Source organism: Lissotriton vulgaris, chromosome 3_1 (assembly GCF_964263255.1).
Source record: "Lissotriton vulgaris chromosome 3_1, aLisVul1.2, whole genome shotgun sequence".
NCBI lineage: Eukaryota > Metazoa > Chordata > Amphibia > Caudata > Salamandridae > Lissotriton > Lissotriton vulgaris.
Genome location: NC_141689.1, coordinates 1,185,217,281 through 1,185,237,878, shown reverse-complemented (window position 1 = coordinate 1,185,237,878; position 20,598 = coordinate 1,185,217,281). Strand labels below are relative to the sequence as shown.

Genomic DNA, 20,598 nt, shown 5'->3' with positions numbered 1-20,598 from the left:
AGGTATGAAGTGGTATCAATTGTTACCAATGGTTGAGAACCTTTTGGATTGTGAGCACCCAGGCCTGACGATAGTTAACTGTAGTGGAAATTACCTAGGCACAATCACAGAGTTGCGCTTCAAATCCAAATGATGGAGACCTTTTCAAAACTGATGTCTTTCTTTCTTCACACTTCCCTTGTATATTCTAATAAATGTCTAAGGCAAAAATGGCAGTCATCCAAAGACTTTTCTCCTAAGATTGACAAGTCCTAGTAGCATGGTAATAAAACAAGTTCTGCATTTCTTCGTCACTATGGCATCGGCTCTATATATCATAACAGCATTCGGTTTGGTATGCCAGATGTCTATAGGCAAGATGGAGCGCACGTCACTGCAGAAGGGAACAGGATCTACTTTAATCACATCAAGGAATGCATCCAGTTCTATGTGTAATTGAACTTTATACTCTAGATATACAAAGTGTCTTGCCAGAGCTTTCCTATTTCAACATTATGTGATTCTTTCATTAAATAACTCCCCCTTTTTTTGTATACTGACTCCGACGAGAGTCTCATAAGAGCAGGAGCACACAAACATCTGCCTCTACCCCTATAATTGTCAGACTCTCATGAGAAGCTTGAAATCCCAAATATTTAACTGCCTACAATGCATGAATAATAGATTTGCATCATAGGGTATGTGTATTGGACTGTACAAAAACACAAACCACTTTCCTTCATTACAGTGCATACATCTTATAGTCCCCAGTAGCAGAGTGAGAGAAAGTAGCCTCTTCACTGACACCTTTTCTCTATATGACAGGAGTGCATGGTAGGGTGTGAGGAGGGATTGAACTGTTCACTGACACCTATCACAGAGCAACAACTGGGTATAGAATGGTGTGGGAGTGACTGGCCTCTCCATTGAGACCTCTCCTCAAGGTGATCAATGTGCAAAGGAGGATGTAATGAGAGTGATCTCTCTTCTGTCACCTCTCCTCAGGGTGACTTGTGTGTATAACAGGGTGTGCTGGGGACTAGCTTCTGTTTTGCGACTTGTCTCTTAGATGATTAGTGACCATAGTAGGGTGTGTGAATGAACTGTCTTCTCCACTGAGGCTCCCCTCTTGGATGACAGGTCTATATAGTAGTATCTGGGGAGGGACTAGCCTCTCCTTTAAGACCGTTCTGTTGCATGACTAATGTGCATACTAGGGTGTGCGAAAGAACTGGTTCTCTGTTACGACCTCTATCTGTATTGATGGGTGTGCGTAATAGGGTGAGGAGAGAGACTACCTTCTCTGCTGAGGCCTCTCTCTGGGCTGACAGGGGTGTATAGTAGGATGTGAAGAGTGACTGGCCTCTCCGCTGAGACCTTTCTCTGGGATAGCAGGTGTGGGCAGTAGAGTGCATGCAGAGACTGGTCTCTACTCTTAGACTTGAGATGAAGGGTGAGCATAGTTTTGTTTTTGGAGGGGCTAGCCTCTCTGATGAGACCCCTCTCTTGAATGACTGATGTTTATAGTAGAGTGTGGGGTGTGGCAGGTATATACACTGACATATGTGTTCATACCTCTTCCTGCAGTGACAAGTATACAGAGTAGGTTGTGGGGAGGGGCTTACCTGTTTGCTTTCACCTTTCCCCAAGGTGACAACATTACAAAACTACAACAACTACTAGATTAACAAACTATATCAACAACTATAAAACAAACAAGACAACCAACTTTACTACTTTTTAGTGTCTTCATCACATTATAGTGAGCAACCTGGTGCAGTTGCAGCACTTTAGAGTCTTTGGCATGGCAGTTTTTGTCTTTGAGGCCAGCTAGCAAACAATTCTCAGCCACATTTCTCATACGTATAGTTTTTCAAATAGAGTTTACAAAGGCTAACTCAGGCACAGTTAGTTCATGCTGTTGAACTGGATACACTGTGCCTGATCGGGTAGTTATTGCTGAAAAACTCAATAATACTGCTTGTCCTAACAAGGCTCTTTTTTTCTGTTTATGTAAGCAGATAAATATTTCCTCAGAGACAAGTAGACCTACACAGCACAAGATTTTGCAAGATCGCTGATATACCCCTATGCAATACAAAATGTATCACTTCTCTAATTAATAGTTTTTTCCTCCCTTTCCACAGAATTATTTCCTGTTTTTTCAAAAGTGAACAAGACTTATTTTTTTACACCATCTATTTTCTCACATAGTAGTAGTTTTCCTGTCCACAACTTACGTTTTCCATTTTCCTACTACAAAAAGAGAAAATAACCAAAAACTGTAAAAGTTATATAGTAGTCTAAAAACAATACCCGCCTTTCTTCACTATATTCTATAAGCCTTTCTACATATTTTACCCACGATCATATATTTATATCTAGTATACAACAAACTTGTTATTTCCTTCTCCTGAATAATTCCACACCCTCGCCAAGTGCATGTTTTTTTCGTAATTAAATTAGAACATGCCCTCAAACCTGATTTCATGAAACTTTATAAAGTAACATATTCCTCTTGAAACACCTTTGCTAACACCGACCATGAATTTTCACAAAAGAAATGGCAATATCACCACTCAAACAGTTCATAGGGCAAAAATATATGTACAGTAATGTTCATAAAACACCAGTGCTTGTATTAATGCATTCCACATCCTTTGATTCATAGTTTGAAAAACACTGCTTCCTTTACTTACAACTACATACATTTTGAACATTTCATTTTTTAATATAAAGTGCAATTCTTGCTGATATCTCACTATATTCTAATCTCTACCTCTCAAAAATGATATTATGAAATCTACACCACTACAAACAGCTTTTCACTTAGTAAACCTTGTGTAGAATATGTTTACCACGATTAAAGCACTTACTGCATTTCCCAACAAACTTCATAAGTATACTACTAAATACCTGGACTTGGAGTTCATTCTTAAATGCTGCTGAAGATACCAGTCTCTTTCAGTTCCAAATTAAGTCACATCTGCTGAGCACAACTCAAAGATACTTCCTTCACCTCCAAAGCACCAAGGACAATCTGAACTATCTCTTGCTCTGCAGCCAATCACATCACAGCATTTCGTCAACCATGTAATAAAATTGTTAAGTATTGGTTGAGCCTTGGCCCTTTTTTCTCCTTCTCCACATAGAATCTTGCAAGACCCCTGGAGGGGTCACAAAACACCTCATAGCATGCCAAGTAATTTCTCATGCGGGTCCCATAAGATTCTTGAGGATCGAAAGAACCTCCTGCAGCAAGCTTCCCTCCCTAAAGCTTGCACTCTACTCTCATGAGACTCTTGCGGGATCGCAACACAATTCTAGGTAAACAGTAGTATATAAAAGGGACTAGTCTCGGTCCGGAAAACCTTCTCTTGGATAAATTGGTGTCTACACTAGGTTATAAGAAGGGTGTATGAGAGCAACTGCTCTCTCATTTCAGACTTATCTCTCAAATGATGAATGTGCATAATAGGATGGGAGCAGTAACAAGCCACTCATTTCGGTCCTGTCTTTCAGATGATGGATGTGTGAAGTAGTGAGTGGGGAGGAACTGCCTGCTTCTATCAGAGTTCTCCCTCAGATGACGGGTGTGTGTAGTAGTGTGCGGGGACTAACAGGCTTCTCCTTTCAGACCTCTCTCTAAGATGACAGGTGTGTCTAGTAAGATGTCTGGATGGACTACCCTCTGCTGTCAGAGCTCTCACTCAGATGAGGGATGAGAGTAGTAGGCTGTAGCAGAGCACCTGACCTCCCCTGTCAGACCTCTCTCTTAGATGATACATGTACATAGTAGAATGTGTGGATGGACTGGTCTCTCCTTTCAAACCTCTCTCTCAGATGACAGGTGTGCCTAGTAAAGTGTGTGGATGGACTGGCCTCTCCTTTCGGATGTATGACGTTACAGCGCATGCTTTTACCACGCATGCCTTTATAACGGGGTTTTTACAACACATGCCTTTACAACGCATAGTGCTTTGGGGCGCTGGATACTGAATAGTTTAATTTACTATTCCAACTCCAGTCCCCGTGGATAGTAGGGAAGGTGTTGGATAGTACATTAAACCTATTCCCTATCCTAGAGCGCCCCCCAGCGCAATGCGTTGTAATGGTTTGCGTTGTAAAAGTTGTGTCGTAATGGTAGTGCGTTGTAAAAGTTTCGTTGTAAAGGTTGTTTACCTCTCCTTTCAGATCTCTCCCTCAGATGACAGCTGTGAGAAGTAGGGTGTAGCAGAGTGCCAGTCCTTGCCTGTCAGACCGCTCTCTTAGATGACACTAGTGCCTAGTAGAATGTGCGAGGTAAGAGCCTTAACTCTATTCACAACTCTTCCCAAACCAATGGGCTTACATACTAAACTATGATAAACACCATCTCCAGTAAGACTCCTTCATACAGTGACAAGTGTGCATACCAGAGTGAATTCAGAGATCACCTATTCCATTCTACTTTTCACAATCCATGAATCTAGTGAGATCACATTTAAAAAAATAAAAGAGTTAACATTCTACTCATCACAGTACGTATGTGTTACACACTTCAGGGCATTTTTATGAATTTAGTGATGCAGGGCAGTGCAGTAAGTCACCTTGCTGCACTGGGGAAATGCAGGATTGACCCGTATTATCCAATACAGTGCGTTCTTGTCCTCTCCCATTGCGCTAGCACCGTTTTGGAAGCCTTGCGCCGATGCAGGCATCCTTGCACCATTAGGTAAGGGTGTCTCCATTGCAAGCAGGATTGTTTTTGTGCAGGAAGGGGCCCCTGCTCACTTTTTTGGAACTCGGATTACTCCTGTGGGGCCACAACCTCTCGCTCATATGAGAGGTCTGTTTACTACAGTGTGGACAATGACTAATCTCTCTACTGAGACTTTACTGTGACATGACACGTCACCATAGCTGGGTATTCAAATAATTGCCTTCTCCATTAACCTACTTCTTTTTACTATTCACATGAGAGTCCCACAAGATCGTAAACATTTGTTAAAAACATATACATATATTTTCTTCACAGTAGTCATCCCTTAGACACCTCCTCTCTATACTTAAGGGGACAGCATACCTTTCTACCGCCTCCTCATATCGATTGTTTACTTCATTTCCACACCACCTCCGATTTTTCCAAGTAAACAGTAATGGCGGCCATTTCCCATTTCTAAAATTCCAACAGCCAGGCATTCAGAGTGCTTGTTCTCATGGGACTCAAGGAAGCCTCTCACTCACATGGGAGTGTGAAGTTTCAGGGGAAAAACAGGCCTCTCGACCATTCACATGGCACCCTTTTTTATTTAGCGTGCTTGTGTGGGACTCGCACAATTAATTTTGACCCTTCATTTCTCAAACTTTCCTGAATGGATTTACACCAAATGTCAGCACAATCTGTTAACCAAGATCTAGCTTCTTGCAGAATCTGGTGTAATTCTGTTCAGTACTATTTGCTATAACCTGGCTTAAAGAAGTATATGGAAAATGCATGGAGATTTTATGTTTTGAGACCCCCCTTTCTTCTCGGCCCCCGCTTGATGGATCACCCCACTTTCTTGGAAGGACAAATGGAGCCAAAGTTATTAGCAAATCAAAAATCCCTATGGAAAATCAGACCTAAGTATAACTATCTATTAGCAAAAGCCTCTTGGTAACATATAGATATACTTGGACTTTAACCCGTCCTCTACATCCACTGGTCTACTGTTGCACCATGTACATATTCATTTTGTCTATTAATGCATACAACAGTGGGACAATGAATCTGCCATAGCAACCACTGGCTAACTTCACTGTGAGATACAGCTTTCTGCTCTTTCACAAGCAGTACATCTAGCACAAAGTAGTTCCATTTAGAACTAGGTATCTATAGCAATGTGTTCTTTTCGATTGGCAAAGACCTGGCACCTCCCTTAACAATAAAATTTTAGAAAACCCATAAGAAAACAAAACAAGTTGTAACATACTGAAAAGGCTGTCAGCCATCGCCAAACCTATTGGCTTTGCAATTCCTTGTGTTTTCATTGTGAGTCATCAACTTTGGTAACGCACCATATGGCACTCAAATATTACTCCACGCGTACCTTTCAGATAGAAGAAAGTCTGCACCTGTAGTAGAAGTTAATGAACTTAAAATCTGCACCTCGCCTACACATGCATGAACTTACTTTTCCTACTTTGTGAGTAAAGAAAATGCCAGTATAACGTTTAGACTAGTATCAATTAGGCCTGTAGGGCATCTAAACACCTGTAATCCATTACGCTCAAATCAAAGGAAAAATAACTTTAAAAGAACATATGTTTCAGAATATCTTCAAAAAGGTCATTTTTAGATTCATGTTTTGCTTTCTGCATCAGATGACACAATCGTGTATTGTCGGTAATTTACAGAGTTATAGATATAGAAGGCAAATGTTTCTAAAAATATTCAAAACTTTTGAATTTAAGTATATATGGGAACAAAGCAAAATCTTCGAAAGCTCAACACATACTTACACGTCATCGACGTAGCAGGGGTAGGGCATTTGTTGTATGAATACTCCCAGCAGATCAGACTTGTTTGAATGTAATCGAATGATGCCATGGTCTACCATGTCTTGAATGTAAGCAAAACCACCCCACACATACCGCAAGTCTTTGTTAGCATCAGCTGCAGCACCAGGAGCCCATAATCTGAAGTGAAGAAACACAATTTTCGTAAAGGATGGAATCATATGTCTTGCAATTTGAAATTAATGTTTACACATAAAACGAAGCTTTATTTTTGAGCGAAAATCCCTACAGGTTTATTTAGCTGGAATAATTCACTTTAGTCAGCTTATTTATTTCTCTTAAACAATCTCAATTAATTAAATATATGCATATGAAAAACTTACATGAACATAATTTACTACATAGTCCAACAATTTCCTTGTTTAAATCTACACTAGGTGCTGTTTTAACCTTAAAATTTCACTTCCAGTAATTCTCCCATTCTGTATTATTTTTTTTTATACCTGTCTTCAATTCTCAACACTTTCCCGCCCACTATTAGAAACGAAAGTGGCTAAACTAAGCTCAGTAGTCCAGAGGCTCTAAGGTTGTGGCGTTGTCAAGAGAAAGAGCTGCTACCCTGGGACTCTTGAGTTATATAACATAACATCATGTAGCACACCAGAACAAGGTAGGGTTGACTCAGAGGTATGCATGTTTAAACATGTTTAGTTGATTGATACTTCCACACTAAAACATTTCTGAAGTTCGAACTAAGAGACCGATTAGGATGGCAGGCGGACGTTCGCCCGCCAGCCGCCCTGTCGCAGATGGGACCACCGGACAGGCTGTCTGCGGTTCTGCAGTATGCATTAGGATGCGACTGCCGCCACGGCAGTCGCAATGCCTATATTTTGCATTGCGGTAGGTGCTGCTGGCTGCAGCACCCGCCGCAATGCAAAAAAAGGACACCGTACATAACCTTGCACTATGTCTAGGTGGGCACCATTGGTGCCCCTCAGTGCCCACAGCTTAGGGACAGGGTGGAAGGGGGGCTGCTATGGGTTAACTGCCATGAACAGGTGGGCGGAAAAGGACATCGAAATATATGCATGGCAGTTGGGCTTTATCCTTCCACACACCATTATAATATGACAGGTAGAAAACATGCATGTAATGGTGGTGAGACCGCCACCGACAGTCTGTCAGTGGCAGTCTCACCGTCATCGTGATCGGCTCCTAAATGAAACAATGCTATTTATTAATAGTCCTGTGTTTATATCCAGTTAAGGTTTTGATCATAGAAATTAATTTAAAGATTTTAATTTAAAATTAAAGGTCAGTGAAGAGAAGTCCTAAATATAAACATATGGGTTTACACTCAAATTCTGAATACATTATTGGGTTATATAGAATTTAATAACTACTTCTGAAAAGATAATACAGTCACTTTTTTCATGACTACTGCAAATGGAAAACCACTCAGACATACAAAAATGTAAACAAGCATATTTCCGGAAGGGTAATTTTTAGTCTACAGTGCATTTCTATAGAGGAAAAGTGGAGGATTGTGCCTTCACGATTTGTCAGCAATAATCCCAAAATGAAATGCAGATGCTCTTTGAAAGTTTTACGTGCGTAGTTTTTATTTCATGTTACATCTGTGGATAAAGGACAGCCGACACCTGTTTCGCCCTGGTGGCCTATAGGCCATTGGCTTTTTCAAGGCAAGAGTCTGGTGTTGGTGCAGGTAGAGATCATTATTCTCTTAAAATCTCATCCAGGACGAGATACTGGTTTTTTAAGAGAATCATGATCTCTACCTGCACCTGTTCCCTCAAAACCCTTATCCAAACACCAACTTTTACTTTTGAAAATGGTTCCTGATCTTTCAAGGGACAAGGAATTTGTTAAAAAAATGTTTAAAACAAAATGTCAGCATTCACAGAATGTATTTGCAGTCTTTTCTTCTGCAGACTCTTTCAAGCATATATCCCTGCAATTGTAGCTGTTCAAGGGCATTGCAAAAAGGACTCTTGCCTCACATGTCTAAATGAGCCAGGATTTCTTTCGACTCCTTATGAATCACCAATTTGTGCTCAAATTGGTGTCCAGAGAGCACCAACAGGACTGAGACCAGACCTTACTACGTCCGGCCCTAATTTTGTAGCCATATTCAGGGTGATACCTTGCAATTCGTTGAGGAATATGTGCAAAACCACGTTTTTTTTGGGTGCTCACAATTCTTTATAAGCAGACCTGCATTGAAATTCCCTAAAAACTTGGGGCCCAATTCACAAAAGTAATCTGAGACAAAATCCTAACTTTACGACTTTCGGTATTCACAAAGGGCATTTAGGAGTAGTAAAGTTAGGATTTTGTCTCAGTTAAACGTAAGTTTTGGTCTTAATTTTGACTTAAGTAAAACTTTAACTGAGGCAAAATTCTAACTTTACTACTCCTAAATGCCCTTTCTGAATACCGAAAGTCGTAAAGGTAGGATTTTGTCTCAGTTAAACTTAAGTTTTGGTCTTACGTTCAACTTAAGACCAAAACTTAAGTTTAACTGAGAGAAAATCCTAACGTTACTACTCCCAAATGCCCTTTGTGAATACTGGAATTTCTAACGTTAAGAATTTGTCTCAGATTACTTCTACGAATCAGGCCCTTGGTGTTAGACCTGACAGCCTTAGAAACGTTTTACTTGCTTGCCTCCGGTATTGCTGATCTCTTTTTTGATGGCCTTAGGACTTTGTGCCCTTTACCCCTACTGATGAGTGCTAAAGTGCTTATGTTCTCTCCCCTCAAAATGGTTTGATTGGATTCTCCACAATTGGTATATTTAATGTACCTAGAAGTCACAAGTGAAGTGCACTGCTTGTGCCCAGGGTCTGTGAATGAAATACCTCTAGTGGGCCTCCAGAACTGATTGTGCCACCCACTATGGTAGCCCTTTAAACTTGTCTCAGGTCTGCCACTGCAGGTCTTGTGTGTGCGGTTTACACTGTCATGTCAACTTGGCATTTAAAACCTCTTGCCAAGCCATGAACTAACCTTTTTTTACATATAAGTCACCCCTAAGGTAGGCCCTAGGCAGTCCATAAGACAGAGTGGTGACAGAGTGGTGTGTAACTAAAAGGCAGGACATGTACCTTTAAGCTTTACATGTCCTGGTAGTGAAACATCCCCAAATTCGTTTTTCACTACTGTGAGGCCTACCCCTCCCATAGGTTAACACTGGGGATTCCTTTTTACATCGAATAAGCACAGTTTTCAATTGGAAGGAGGTGGAGATGCATTTTTAATACCTATGGAATTGTAATGATAAATCCTCTTTAATGGCAAAGTCAAATGTATCATTGCAATTTTAATTGGTGCACTTTTAGAAAGATGGTATTTTTTAGTTAATGTCATGTGTACCTGCAGCCTGTCTCCAATACATGTCTGTGGTGGGAGAAAACTGAATTTTGTGCATTCCCTCTAGACAGAGACACACAATGGGAGCTTAGGTGTGACTTGATGGGGCATCCACATCCTGATGGGCCATCTTGTCAAAGATGGGAGGGAGAAGCTGGGCACAGCCCCAACACTTACACCTGAACACGCTGTGTCCTGTCCCTACACAAAGGACTGCTAAACCCCCTTTAGTGAGTCTTGTGCAGGAAAGGAAGGGGGAACCTCTGTGCACTTCAAAGCCACCACTGGATATAGGAACTAGCCTTCTGACCCTACCGCTTTAGTACACTTCTGGAACTGTGGATACTCTACCAGGCAGGACTGCTGTGCTGCTGAAGGTCTGCCACTCTGCAGGACTGTTGTTCTAGTATAACTGCATTCTTGGTTTGCTGACCTGCTGCCCTCCTTGGCTGGGTGAGGAGGATTGGACCCATATAACTTGAGCCCAGAACTTGAGTGACTCCAAGAGCCTGCTGGCTTGCTGGCTTGCCTCCTGATCTGAACTCAGGAACATCAAAGACTTCCAACTCACTTGCCTCTATACTAGAACTCTGACATCTGTGAATCTGCCCTGCCAAGTAGTGCCAATCCAGTCCTGGGCCATTGGAAAGTGGGTTAAAATCATGCTCCAGCAGAATACACTCATCGCCATTGACGCTGCAGCTCAGAACTGGTGCATCACTCCAACCAAGGACACATCCCAGCAGTTGCAAGGATCGACTTTAAGGTATCACAGACTATGTGGCACAGCAACACCATTCCCAATGCATCTTCGACTTTGCACAGCTCGGAACTGACACATCGCCTTCACTCTACGGATTTCCGATGATATATCACCTGCTCTGCACTTCACATTTAATCGTCAACGACGCATCACCACCTCTGCACATCATCTTGTCTTAGATGACAACACGACCAAGGTTCTTATCACCGGGCCAAGTCTAGTCCCTGTATCTGACCTGTGCTCCATTGCGGTTGGCTGGAACTTTTGAATTTGGCTTGGTCTAGTGCAACCAGATAGCTACTGTTGGTTATTCATGCTTCCAAGCACTACATTTCGGTTTATTGTTTAAACATTCATAACTCCAGTTCTAGTTATCGGATTTCTGTCATTTTGGTCTTGTCTAGTTTATTAAGATAAGGTCTTTTTGTTCTATCCAGGTGTGGTATTTTTTTATGAGGCATTTTCACTGCTTTACAGTTTGAAATGTTGCTAAGATACTTAACACATTGCCTCTTAAGTTGCGCCTGACTGCACTGTGCCAAGCAGCCAGGAGGTGAGTACAGGTTAATTTAGGGTGCGTTTGAGACTCACCCTGACTAGGATTGTTTGTTCCTGCTTATTTTTATTTATTTTATTTTGAAAGTTTTATATAGCGCGGACAAGATCTTTGCAGATATCAGAGCGCTTTACATAGAGGGGTACATGAGGGAGCAAAGTCAGACATACAAATCAATAAATCGAACAGTACAAATAGGTGGCTGCAAAGCCAGTCATGTGAATAATAAGACAACTCATACAAATAAGCAGAGGGGTCAAACATGTAGTACAGATTGGTGCAGAGTATTAAGAGAGTTCGAGATAATAGTTCAAGTGTGTTTAGCCATGAGGATAGCTTTTACTTCTTTTTTAAAGAGTGTAGTGGAGGAGATGAGCCTGGTTTCGGGAGGGAGTGAGTTCCAGATCCTAGGCGCCATTCCTGAGAAGGAGCGCTTATATGTTTTTTCCTTCCGGAATCTTCGAGGTTTCAGCAGAAGATTGTTTGTGCCTCTAGTGTTTCTCGCTCCGCCCGAGATTGTCAGTTTCTGAGCGAGGTAGCAGGGTGAGTTTAGGTGTACCGCCTTGTGTGTCATGTAGGCGATTTTCAGATGTATTCTGGCTTCAAAAGGCAGCCAGTTCAGGGATTTCAAGTCAGGGGTAATATGGGAGTGCTTTTTTGACCCAGTGATGAGTCTCGCTGCAGCGTTTAGAGAAGCTCTCAGTGGTGCGGTTGTAGTTAGGGGGAGTCCGCAGAGGGCGGTGCTGCCGTATTCAATTCGAGGGATGACTAGAGCTTGCACTGCGGTTTGAAAGTCTTTGGCTGGGAGGAAGGGTTTAAGTTTCCTCAGGGTATTGATCTGGAAGTTCGCTCCCTTTGTTGCCTTGCTGATATGTTGCTGCATGTTGAGATTGGTGTCGAGTGTTATGCCTAAAGATTTTGCTGAGTCCACGATGGTGGGTTGTACATTGAGTGCAGTTAGGTGTTTAAGCCAAATTTGCGTAGTGGAGATCTTCGCTGGTGGTGAGATCAGAAGGAACTCTGTTTTCAGGGCATTGAGTTTGAGATGATTGTCGGCAAGCCAGGATTGGGTGCCTCTGATCGTTGAGTTCAGGAGCAAGATGTCTTTGGGGGATTGTAATTTGAGATAAAGTTGAGTGTCATCGGCGTACATGTGAAAGTGTACATTGGATGCTTGTAGCAGGGTGGTGAGGGGTTCCATGACTAGGTTGAACAAAGTTGGGGATAGAGAGGATCCTTGGGGGACGCCTAGCGTTACAGGTATTGGCGAGGACATCAGGTTGTTGCTCTTGAATTTCTGCGTCCTGTTGTTAAGAAAGGAAGTGAACCACTTGAGAACAGTTCCAGATAAACCCATTCTTGTCTTTAGTAGATCTAGTAAATTCTCATGTTTAACGGTGTTGAATGCTGACGAGAGATCCAGAAGGATGAGGAGGCAGGTGTCGTTTTGGTCCAGCATTTGAAGTGCGTCGTCAATTATGTGAGTCATAGCAGTTTCTGTACTGTGTCCTGCTCGGAAGCCTGACTGGTGAGGGTTGAGGAGATCAAATTGTTCAATGTGTTTAGTCAATTGTAGTTGTGCGCATTTTTCCAGCAGTTTGGCGAGAGTGGGAATATTGGTAATGGGCCGGTAATTGTTGAGAACAGAGGGTTCGGCTGTAGGTTTCTTTAGTAGAGGTGTGACTTGACCAACTTTGAGGGAGTCAGGTATGCTTCCTTGTTGGAGAGAGCTGTTGATAATTTTAGTCCAGAGAGGGAGAAGCAAAGGGGTAAAGTCTTTTACTGCGGTAGCAGGAAGGGGGTCTGTGAGGTGATTGGATGGTTTCAGGGTGCTGAGCAGTTTGCCAATTTCTTCTTCCGAGTATGTGCCAAAAGTTGACCATGTAGCATTGTTTTTTGGTTCAATGGGTGCTAGGCACTGGGGTTTGGAGTAGAGGCTTGCGTCAATGAGGAGATCGCTCTTTATGTTGTCAGTTTTTTGGATGAAGAAAGCAGCGAAGTCTTCACAGGAGGGAGCCTCACGCACCGTGTTGAGTGGTTGGGGTTGATCCTTGGATTGTGATCTGATTAGCTCAAACAGTTTTCTCGGGCGGTTTTTCGCTTGGTCGAGCTGGAGGCTGAAGAAGTCTGATTTTGAGCGTTTTATTTTCCTGAAGTAGGCGTTTCTCTTTTTCTTCAGATCTTCTAGGTGCATTGCAGAGGGAGCTGATCTCCAGGTGCGCTCTGCCATTCGCATGTCTCGTCTATCCTCATTGAGACTCCCGTCGTACCATGGATTGGAGCTTTTTGTAGAGACTCTTTTTAGCTGCATAGGTGCAGCCTCATTAATTATCGTGGTCATAGCGTTGAGATAGTGGTCAGTCAAGGTTTGAACGTCCGTATCGCCTGTCGGTGGAAGTAGGAGATTGCAACTGTTAGGGGGTAGGGAGTTTGGGTTGAGTTTCTTCATGTCTCTTTTCCAGACTTTGGGCTTGGAGAATTGAGCCGGGTTAACTTTAACTTTTTCATTGATGAAGAATGTGATAATATGATGATCTGACCAGTCACAGGGTTGGATGGACTCGAGTTGGATAGATTCCTCTTTGGAGAGGATCAGGTCAAGGATAGAACCTTTCTCATGGGTCGGGCTGTTGCATATTTGGGTAAGGTTAAGGGCATCGAGGAAGTTTTTAAGACTATTTACTACCGCGTCATTGCGGTCATTCCAGTCGAGGTTGAAGTCACCAAGGTATATTTGGGTGAGCTGCCGTCTGGAATTGGTTGAGATCATATCCATGATTTGTTGGGAAAAGGTGAAGTTGTCCCTGGGTGGGTGGTAGATGCTGTGAAGAGAGCATATCGGTTTGCCCTCACTGATAATGTCAAGGCAGATGTATTCCCAGGATGTTGGGGATGGTAGGGTGGTGGAATTGACTTTCAGAACAGAGAGGTTGTTCCTGTAGATGCATGCGATTCCACCACCAATTTTGCCTGATCTGTCGAGCCTGATAATGTGATAGTTTGGAGGAACTAGAATGTCCATTATAGGTGTCGAGGATTCAGTTAGCCAGGTTTCAGTCAGGATGATTGGGTCAAGGTCCAGCGACAATAGGAGATCAGCAATGGCGGCGGAAAGTTTGGAGGCTGATCTGCAGTTGAGGAGAGTGCATTTGAGACGGGGTGTGTTGAGGGTGGTAGGTGGTTCTAGAGAGAGAGGGATTTTTCTAAGGTTATTGCGGATGGAGGATCTGCTGTTTAGTGTGGGGGGTCTAAGGGGATTTGAGTGTATCGTGGGAATGGTGAGGTGTGGGGTGGATGTGTGATTTTGGGGGGCTGGGTCATAGGAGTGGAGAATGGTGAGTGTGTCGAGGTCAGAAGTAGGGTTGTGGGTGCGACGAGGGCGGTTGTTGCGATTGCGAGCTGGGATTGAGGTCCGGTTGGGGGAGAGTTGAGTGAAAGAGTTAATCGGAAGGGTGGAGGACAAGTTGGGTGGGGAGGTGTAGTTATGTGAGGGGTTGCAGGGGCGACGGGGGGGACGAGGGCAGTTGCTGCGACTATGAGCAGTGATTGGCGCCCGATGTAGGGCGTGTTGTGTGAGGGAGTCAGCGGGAGGGGTAGGGGACAATTTGGGAGGGGAGGTGGAGGTGGGTGAAGGGTGTTTGGGTTGTGTGGAGAGTATTTCTTTGATGATTTGCAGTTCTTCTTTGATCTGTATGAGGGTGGCCATGATGCTGTCCATCGAGGGGTAGGTGGTGGAGGTGGGGGTGGCAGTCAGAGGTGAATGACTGATCAGGGAGTTCGCGTGCAGGTAGGAGAGTGGGTTGGTGTTCGAGCCGGGCTGCGTTGTGTTAGCGTAAGGGATGGTGTTTGGGAGGAGAGAAGTTTTGGGCGGTAGGGGTGTGGATGAGGTAGGGAGGAGGTTGGTGGTATGAGTGAGGGCATTGATGGTAGGCGGGGGGGTCGAGGTGTAGAATGGGAGACTGATAGTAGTGGTGGGGGTGCAGGAAGGGTAGTGGGGGCTGAGAGTAGGAGGGGAAATGGGATTGGAGATGGTCCTGTTGTGGGGAGGGGAGTTAAATTAAGAGAGGGGGTGTGTTCTGCATAGGTGGTTAGAGGGTAATGGGGACTGAGAATGGGGGGGGATAAAGGGGGGGATTTGTCGATATGCCTGTTGTTCTGGTGCTGGACTAGGTTAGGTGTGTTGTGGGTGGGCGCTGTGCTGTCAGGGGTGAGCGGAGTGTGAATGCCAGCTGTAGGTGTGAGAGGAGTGTTGATGATATGTGTGGAGGTCCGAGGGTTGGTAGAAGGGGTGGGGGTGTGTGTGGTGTGTGAGGGGGAGCGATCTGTGTCTGTGGTTGAGGCGTGTGTGGCAGCTGCCTGGTGTTGAGCTGGTAAAGAGGGGTTGTGGGTGGGAGATGGGAGGTCAGGGGTGGTAGGTTTGTCTCTGATTGAGGAGTATGTAGTAGTTAACTGGAGCTGAAGTAGGTTAGAAGGGTTGTGGGTGGTGGCAGCTGTGAGGTCATGATTGGTGGGACTGGAGGAGATATGAGTGTTGGTCCGCAAATTGGAGCGGTGCACTTTGAAAGTGGGGAAAAAGTTGTCTAGTAGTTCCAGGTTCCTGTCTGTGGATTGAGATAGGATAATCCCGTTATTGTAAATAGTGATGGTGGCTCTGCCTGGAAAGACTGCTTAGACATGGTGCATACCTCGGCCAACCAGAAACCCAATTCCTAACACTTGGCCATGAGCACATTTGCTCATATAACAATTTCACCAGATTGGAAAGAGTTTCTGTGTGGTAATTCCCATTTATGAGTGTAATTTTACTCAAAGTCCTTCAAAGAACTAGTGTAGGAACTATAGTATTTTGGATGATTTAGTAAAAGTCAGCCACTTTGGACTGTAACCTTTTTCTGGCTACTCTTTGTTTTACCTCCAGTAAATTTGACAATTAGGTGAGCCTTGTGCTCTTATAACGGTTTTGCAACCAATGTCTACTTCCTTTCTGAATAAGGGTGGATTATTTCCACGCAATCTAGGATGTGAGGTGATGACTAGTAGGAATTGAAGCATTACTATAGTTCAGGAGAACAGGGCTCTTTACTGATACCAGTTTAGGGAGACTGACTTGATCCCCACCTTCAAAGGTCTACCCACTCCGATTAAATGAGACCCCTAAATGTGTCTTATCTTGGTAACTTATATGTGTTTATATATGTAGAAAATGCTGTTCACTCGTGGGCTGGTAAAGATGAGTTCCATTTGAACCCTTTGTGCTTATTACAGACAACGTTGGCCTGATTCATGTAGAATGGCCAGGTCCATTTCAGAAATACCATCCTGCACATTTGCATGCCCTATCTCCATCCCTAACACCTATTATACCGAGTGCATGGAAAGTGTTTGTCAGCCCAGTCCCTCTGTTCAAAGTAAGTTCCCATGCCCTGGCTGAAACATACCTTCACCACATTTTCTGTATGATCAACATTTCTCTTGCTTCGGGTAACAACTGCAGGGCTGTGCCCATACACATACAATCTAGTACCATTCAAAAGTAATATTAGTGGAGAATGTTGTCCCAGACGTCCAAGAAATCTAGGTAATATTAAAGGTACGAGCATTTGAATGTTGCTTATCCTCTGGTTGGCTCTGACACTCCACTATAGCCAGCGAAATGATACAAGTATTGCCTGCCTCCACCCTTACCGGTTTTGTTCTTTATTGTTGACCGGACTCCAAAGAAGCCTAATCTCTTGTGTAGTAACAGAAGACACTGCACCATTAATGAGGCTTGAGCCTGGCTGCCATTCTCCATCACACTGGGGCTAATCCGAACACAACTGTCTGCAAAAGGAGCTGTATTGGACCTGACAGGAAGAGCAAAGCTGATCCACAGGAAGGTCTGAATAAGGCCCAGCTAACTAAAGAACCTGGATGCAGGTGTCTTTTTATAAAAATATCAAGCAGGAGATAATGCAGAGGATCCAAGAATGACCAAGAGAACCTTTTGGACACAGATCAGCACCATCAACTGCGTAAAGAGGAGTGAACCTTCACCCTCCCTCATCATCAGCATTCCTTAATGGTGCTTGTATCTACCTTCCCTCAGCACTAGAAGAAACTGGTGAAAGTTGGCATTCATGCAGATGGCTGGGGATCAGTTCTGATGGCTCGGGAAGGCATCCTGATTCTGGAAGGATTGGAACTGTCTTCCAAACTACAATTTTTCCGGAGAGATCACCATTTATAGTCATTGCTAGATCCTAGCCCTATGGGACCTGGTACCAGTTGGTCCTAATTGGATTTATGATTTCAGTGGTGCCACCAGTCCATTGAATATCTCTGCCACTAGAAACATATATGCTTAATTGTAAATTTGAAGCTACAGGCTTCTAAAAAGGTTCCTACCACCCTTCTAGTGAGTACTGACTCACCAGTTCATTTAGTACTTGAAAAGTAACTGCAGCCATTTAATACCCTAAACTGGTCCAGTATTGTTGGGTACTGTTGAAAGTCATGTTCAGACTCCACTTATCTCAACCCTTTCTAGACCTTTGTGCGACAGACAGGTTTTTGCAAGACGATGATGAACCAAGCACTCCTCAAGACAACAATAACTGAGTTCAAAAGGATAACTTTGTCCATAAAGAAAAAAGTTAAAGGAATTCAAACTACTACCTCTAAGACAATATAGCACAACTTGTCAGGTATCTGCCATATTGTATTTTTGTATCTATCTTAGCTTTGCTACACTTTTACAAAGCTGTCAAATATAAATTATTTTCAATTTCAATGAAAAAGCACCAACTTGTTAATGATATCATTGAGTGTTACAAACTGTGTCCTGTTACATCTACGTTGCTTAGCCCCTAAACATCCTGGAATCAGCCATGGCTGCTCACCTTTGCTACCTTGAAAAAGGTCACTGAACATCTTTAATTCAATCTCTCACACTTACTCTTTCCAATATTCACTAAGTGTTACATTTACACTTAACACATCTATGCTTGTGTATGTCTGGTATTTCTTCTGTTGGAACCTTTTCCGTTCTCGTTTTCACATTTGCCCCTTTTTGAGTACACTTATATTCACCCACTTTTTAGACCCGCTTAAGATGGCCGCCACATGAGTCCGGTCACATGATCATATGAGGTCTTTCACTCGCGTTATATATTTACTAACGTGATTAACCTAAGCTTCTACCTTTCCAGCACCGCGTTCCGTTTGATATTAATGCGTCCACGAGCCTTGAGCCTGGATCAGCTTCACGAAGTAAGTTGACTCCAAGCATTGATTTTTGATTTCGGCACACTATCACACGGACACAATATTTCTGTAATGGTGATTTTCTCATTACAGATTCACTGAGAACAGCAGTGGTTTATCATAAGTCCATTGCCGGTGAATTTGTATTCCCAGAGTTTTGAAAAACGCGTTTTTGCGTATTACGAAGTAAGTGAGTAAAGAAACACGATGGGCATCACTTTACCCTTCCTAATAGTCTTTAATGTTCTCTTACATTGTTGAACTCTATCCTTTAGGAATAACCTTGTGTCCATATGGTTGTGAGTAGCTCTGTTTTATGTTTAGCATGACACTGCATGCATCTTCAGTCGTCTATATTGTGTCACATAGTTTTCTCTGGCTTCACTTTTTTTTAACAATCTTGGGTTTACACTCTATACCTCACCTCTTGAGATACCTCTCTATATTTCCATTTATTGATATATCGGTTGCATGACATTGTGGCTTGTTTTATTGTTTTTATCAGAATCCTTGGGTGTAGCGGTCATTCTGAGACTTGTGTCAATGTGTACACTTGATGAACACTTTGGTTAAGAATCTCATACCTTGGTAATACTATTCACCTTTATGTAAATCGATTGAACTTCCTTAAGTACTTATTTGAACATGATGTAAAGATGCTATACATATCCTGATGGTAAGCGCATGTTATTTGATTTTCAGATGAGACCCCTGAAAAAGGGCTCTTAGTTGCCCGAAATGCATCAGGAATGTGTTGTTGAATACTCTATGGATTATTAAAATTGAGTTTTTTGAGATCATTAGTTAAATTCACACAAGAGAACAAAAAAAAGGAACCCGTTCAATAAATGTTTTCCTTTCAACTGGACTGTTTATGGAATGAAACAACTGTTATTTTCAACTGTATGTGCCCTTATGGGTTTCATGGCTGTGCACTGAGGGACTCCCCTAATCAGGAGATGCATCTTGAGTTTGCATATTCAACACTCTACAGTATCGGAGAGTGATACCTCAGGAGCATGGGACAAAGTGCTTCATTTTGCAATACAGTACAAAAGGGGGTGGTGATGGACGGAGCATCTGAATAAATCAAACACTCACACCCAGTCAAAAGATCTGGGTTTAATCCATCACTGTTCTTTAGCCCACTCTGCCACCCCAGCTCAGACATGGCTATATGCAAATCAGTCTGACCCTGTGCCTCATGGGAATTGTCCAGCCCGAACTGCCAAGCCATGTCTTCCCTGGACTGGAAACAAGCTTCCGAGGACCGGTTTCTGGCATTCCGGCCGTCTTCAGCCCGGCTTGCTTGAATCCAGTGGCAAAGTGAGCAAGGGACTCACGTCTGAGCATACCCTGCCACACCGATGGCGGCCAAAAGCAGTACAAAAGGGGGTGGTGATGGACGGAGCATCTGAATCAATCAAACACTCACACCCAGTCAAAAGATCTGGGTTTAATCCATCACCGTTCTTTAGCCCACTCTGCCACCCCAGTTCAGACATGGCTATATGCAAATCAGTCTGACCCTGTGCCTCATGGGAACAGTCCAGCCCAAACTGCCAAGACATGTCTTCCCTGGACCGGAAACAAGCTTCCGAGGACCAGTTTCTGGCATTCCAGCCGCCTTCTGCCCGGCTTGCTTGAATCCAGTGGCAATGTGAACAAGGGACTCACGTCTGAGCATACCTGTGGAGAAGTGTGGCTCACTGGTTAGAGCAGGCAGACCCTGAAGCAGAGGTCAGACCCGGGACCAGGGTTCAATTCCCAACGCTGCAAGGTCTTGAGCTCAAATGTCCATGGACTCGATAATTCTCGCTTCAGTGCCTGACCTAATCATGGGTTCACACTCTGCAACTCTGGGCATTAAGCTTGCTTAATCTCCACAACGGCCCCCCGCAGCGGGATGCCTGGCTTTCACCTTGGGGATGCCCTGTAGGGGCTATCTCACATGGAAAAAGCCAGGACGGGTTCCCAAGGCAAGCGCTTAGAGACCCCTGGGTGATAAGCGCTATATAAATCCAATATACAATACAATACCCTGCCACACCTATAGCAGCCAAAAGCGGTACAAAAGGGGGTGGTGGTGGACGGAGCATCTGAATCAATCAAACACTCACACCCAGTCAAACGATCTGGGTTTGATCCATCACCGTTCTGTAGACCACTCCAGCCCGAA

The 20,598-nt window shown here is 43.5% G+C and overlaps 1 protein-coding gene across 2 annotated transcripts in view; it reads right to left on the bottom strand.

Annotated features, from left to right (window-relative positions):
- LOC147727632 (phospholipid-transporting ATPase ABCA1-like) overlaps positions 1 to 20,598 on the bottom strand; it is a 2,839,360-nt gene that overhangs the window by 1,818,339 nt on the left and 1,000,423 nt on the right. For both annotated transcript variants that reach the window (XM_086961649.1, XM_086961650.1), the window contains exon 14: positions 6,463 to 6,639. In XM_086961649.1, coding sequence (XP_086817775.1) covers positions 6,463 to 6,639 — 177 coding nt within the window. The remainder of the gene's footprint in view (positions 1 to 6,462; positions 6,640 to 20,598) is intronic.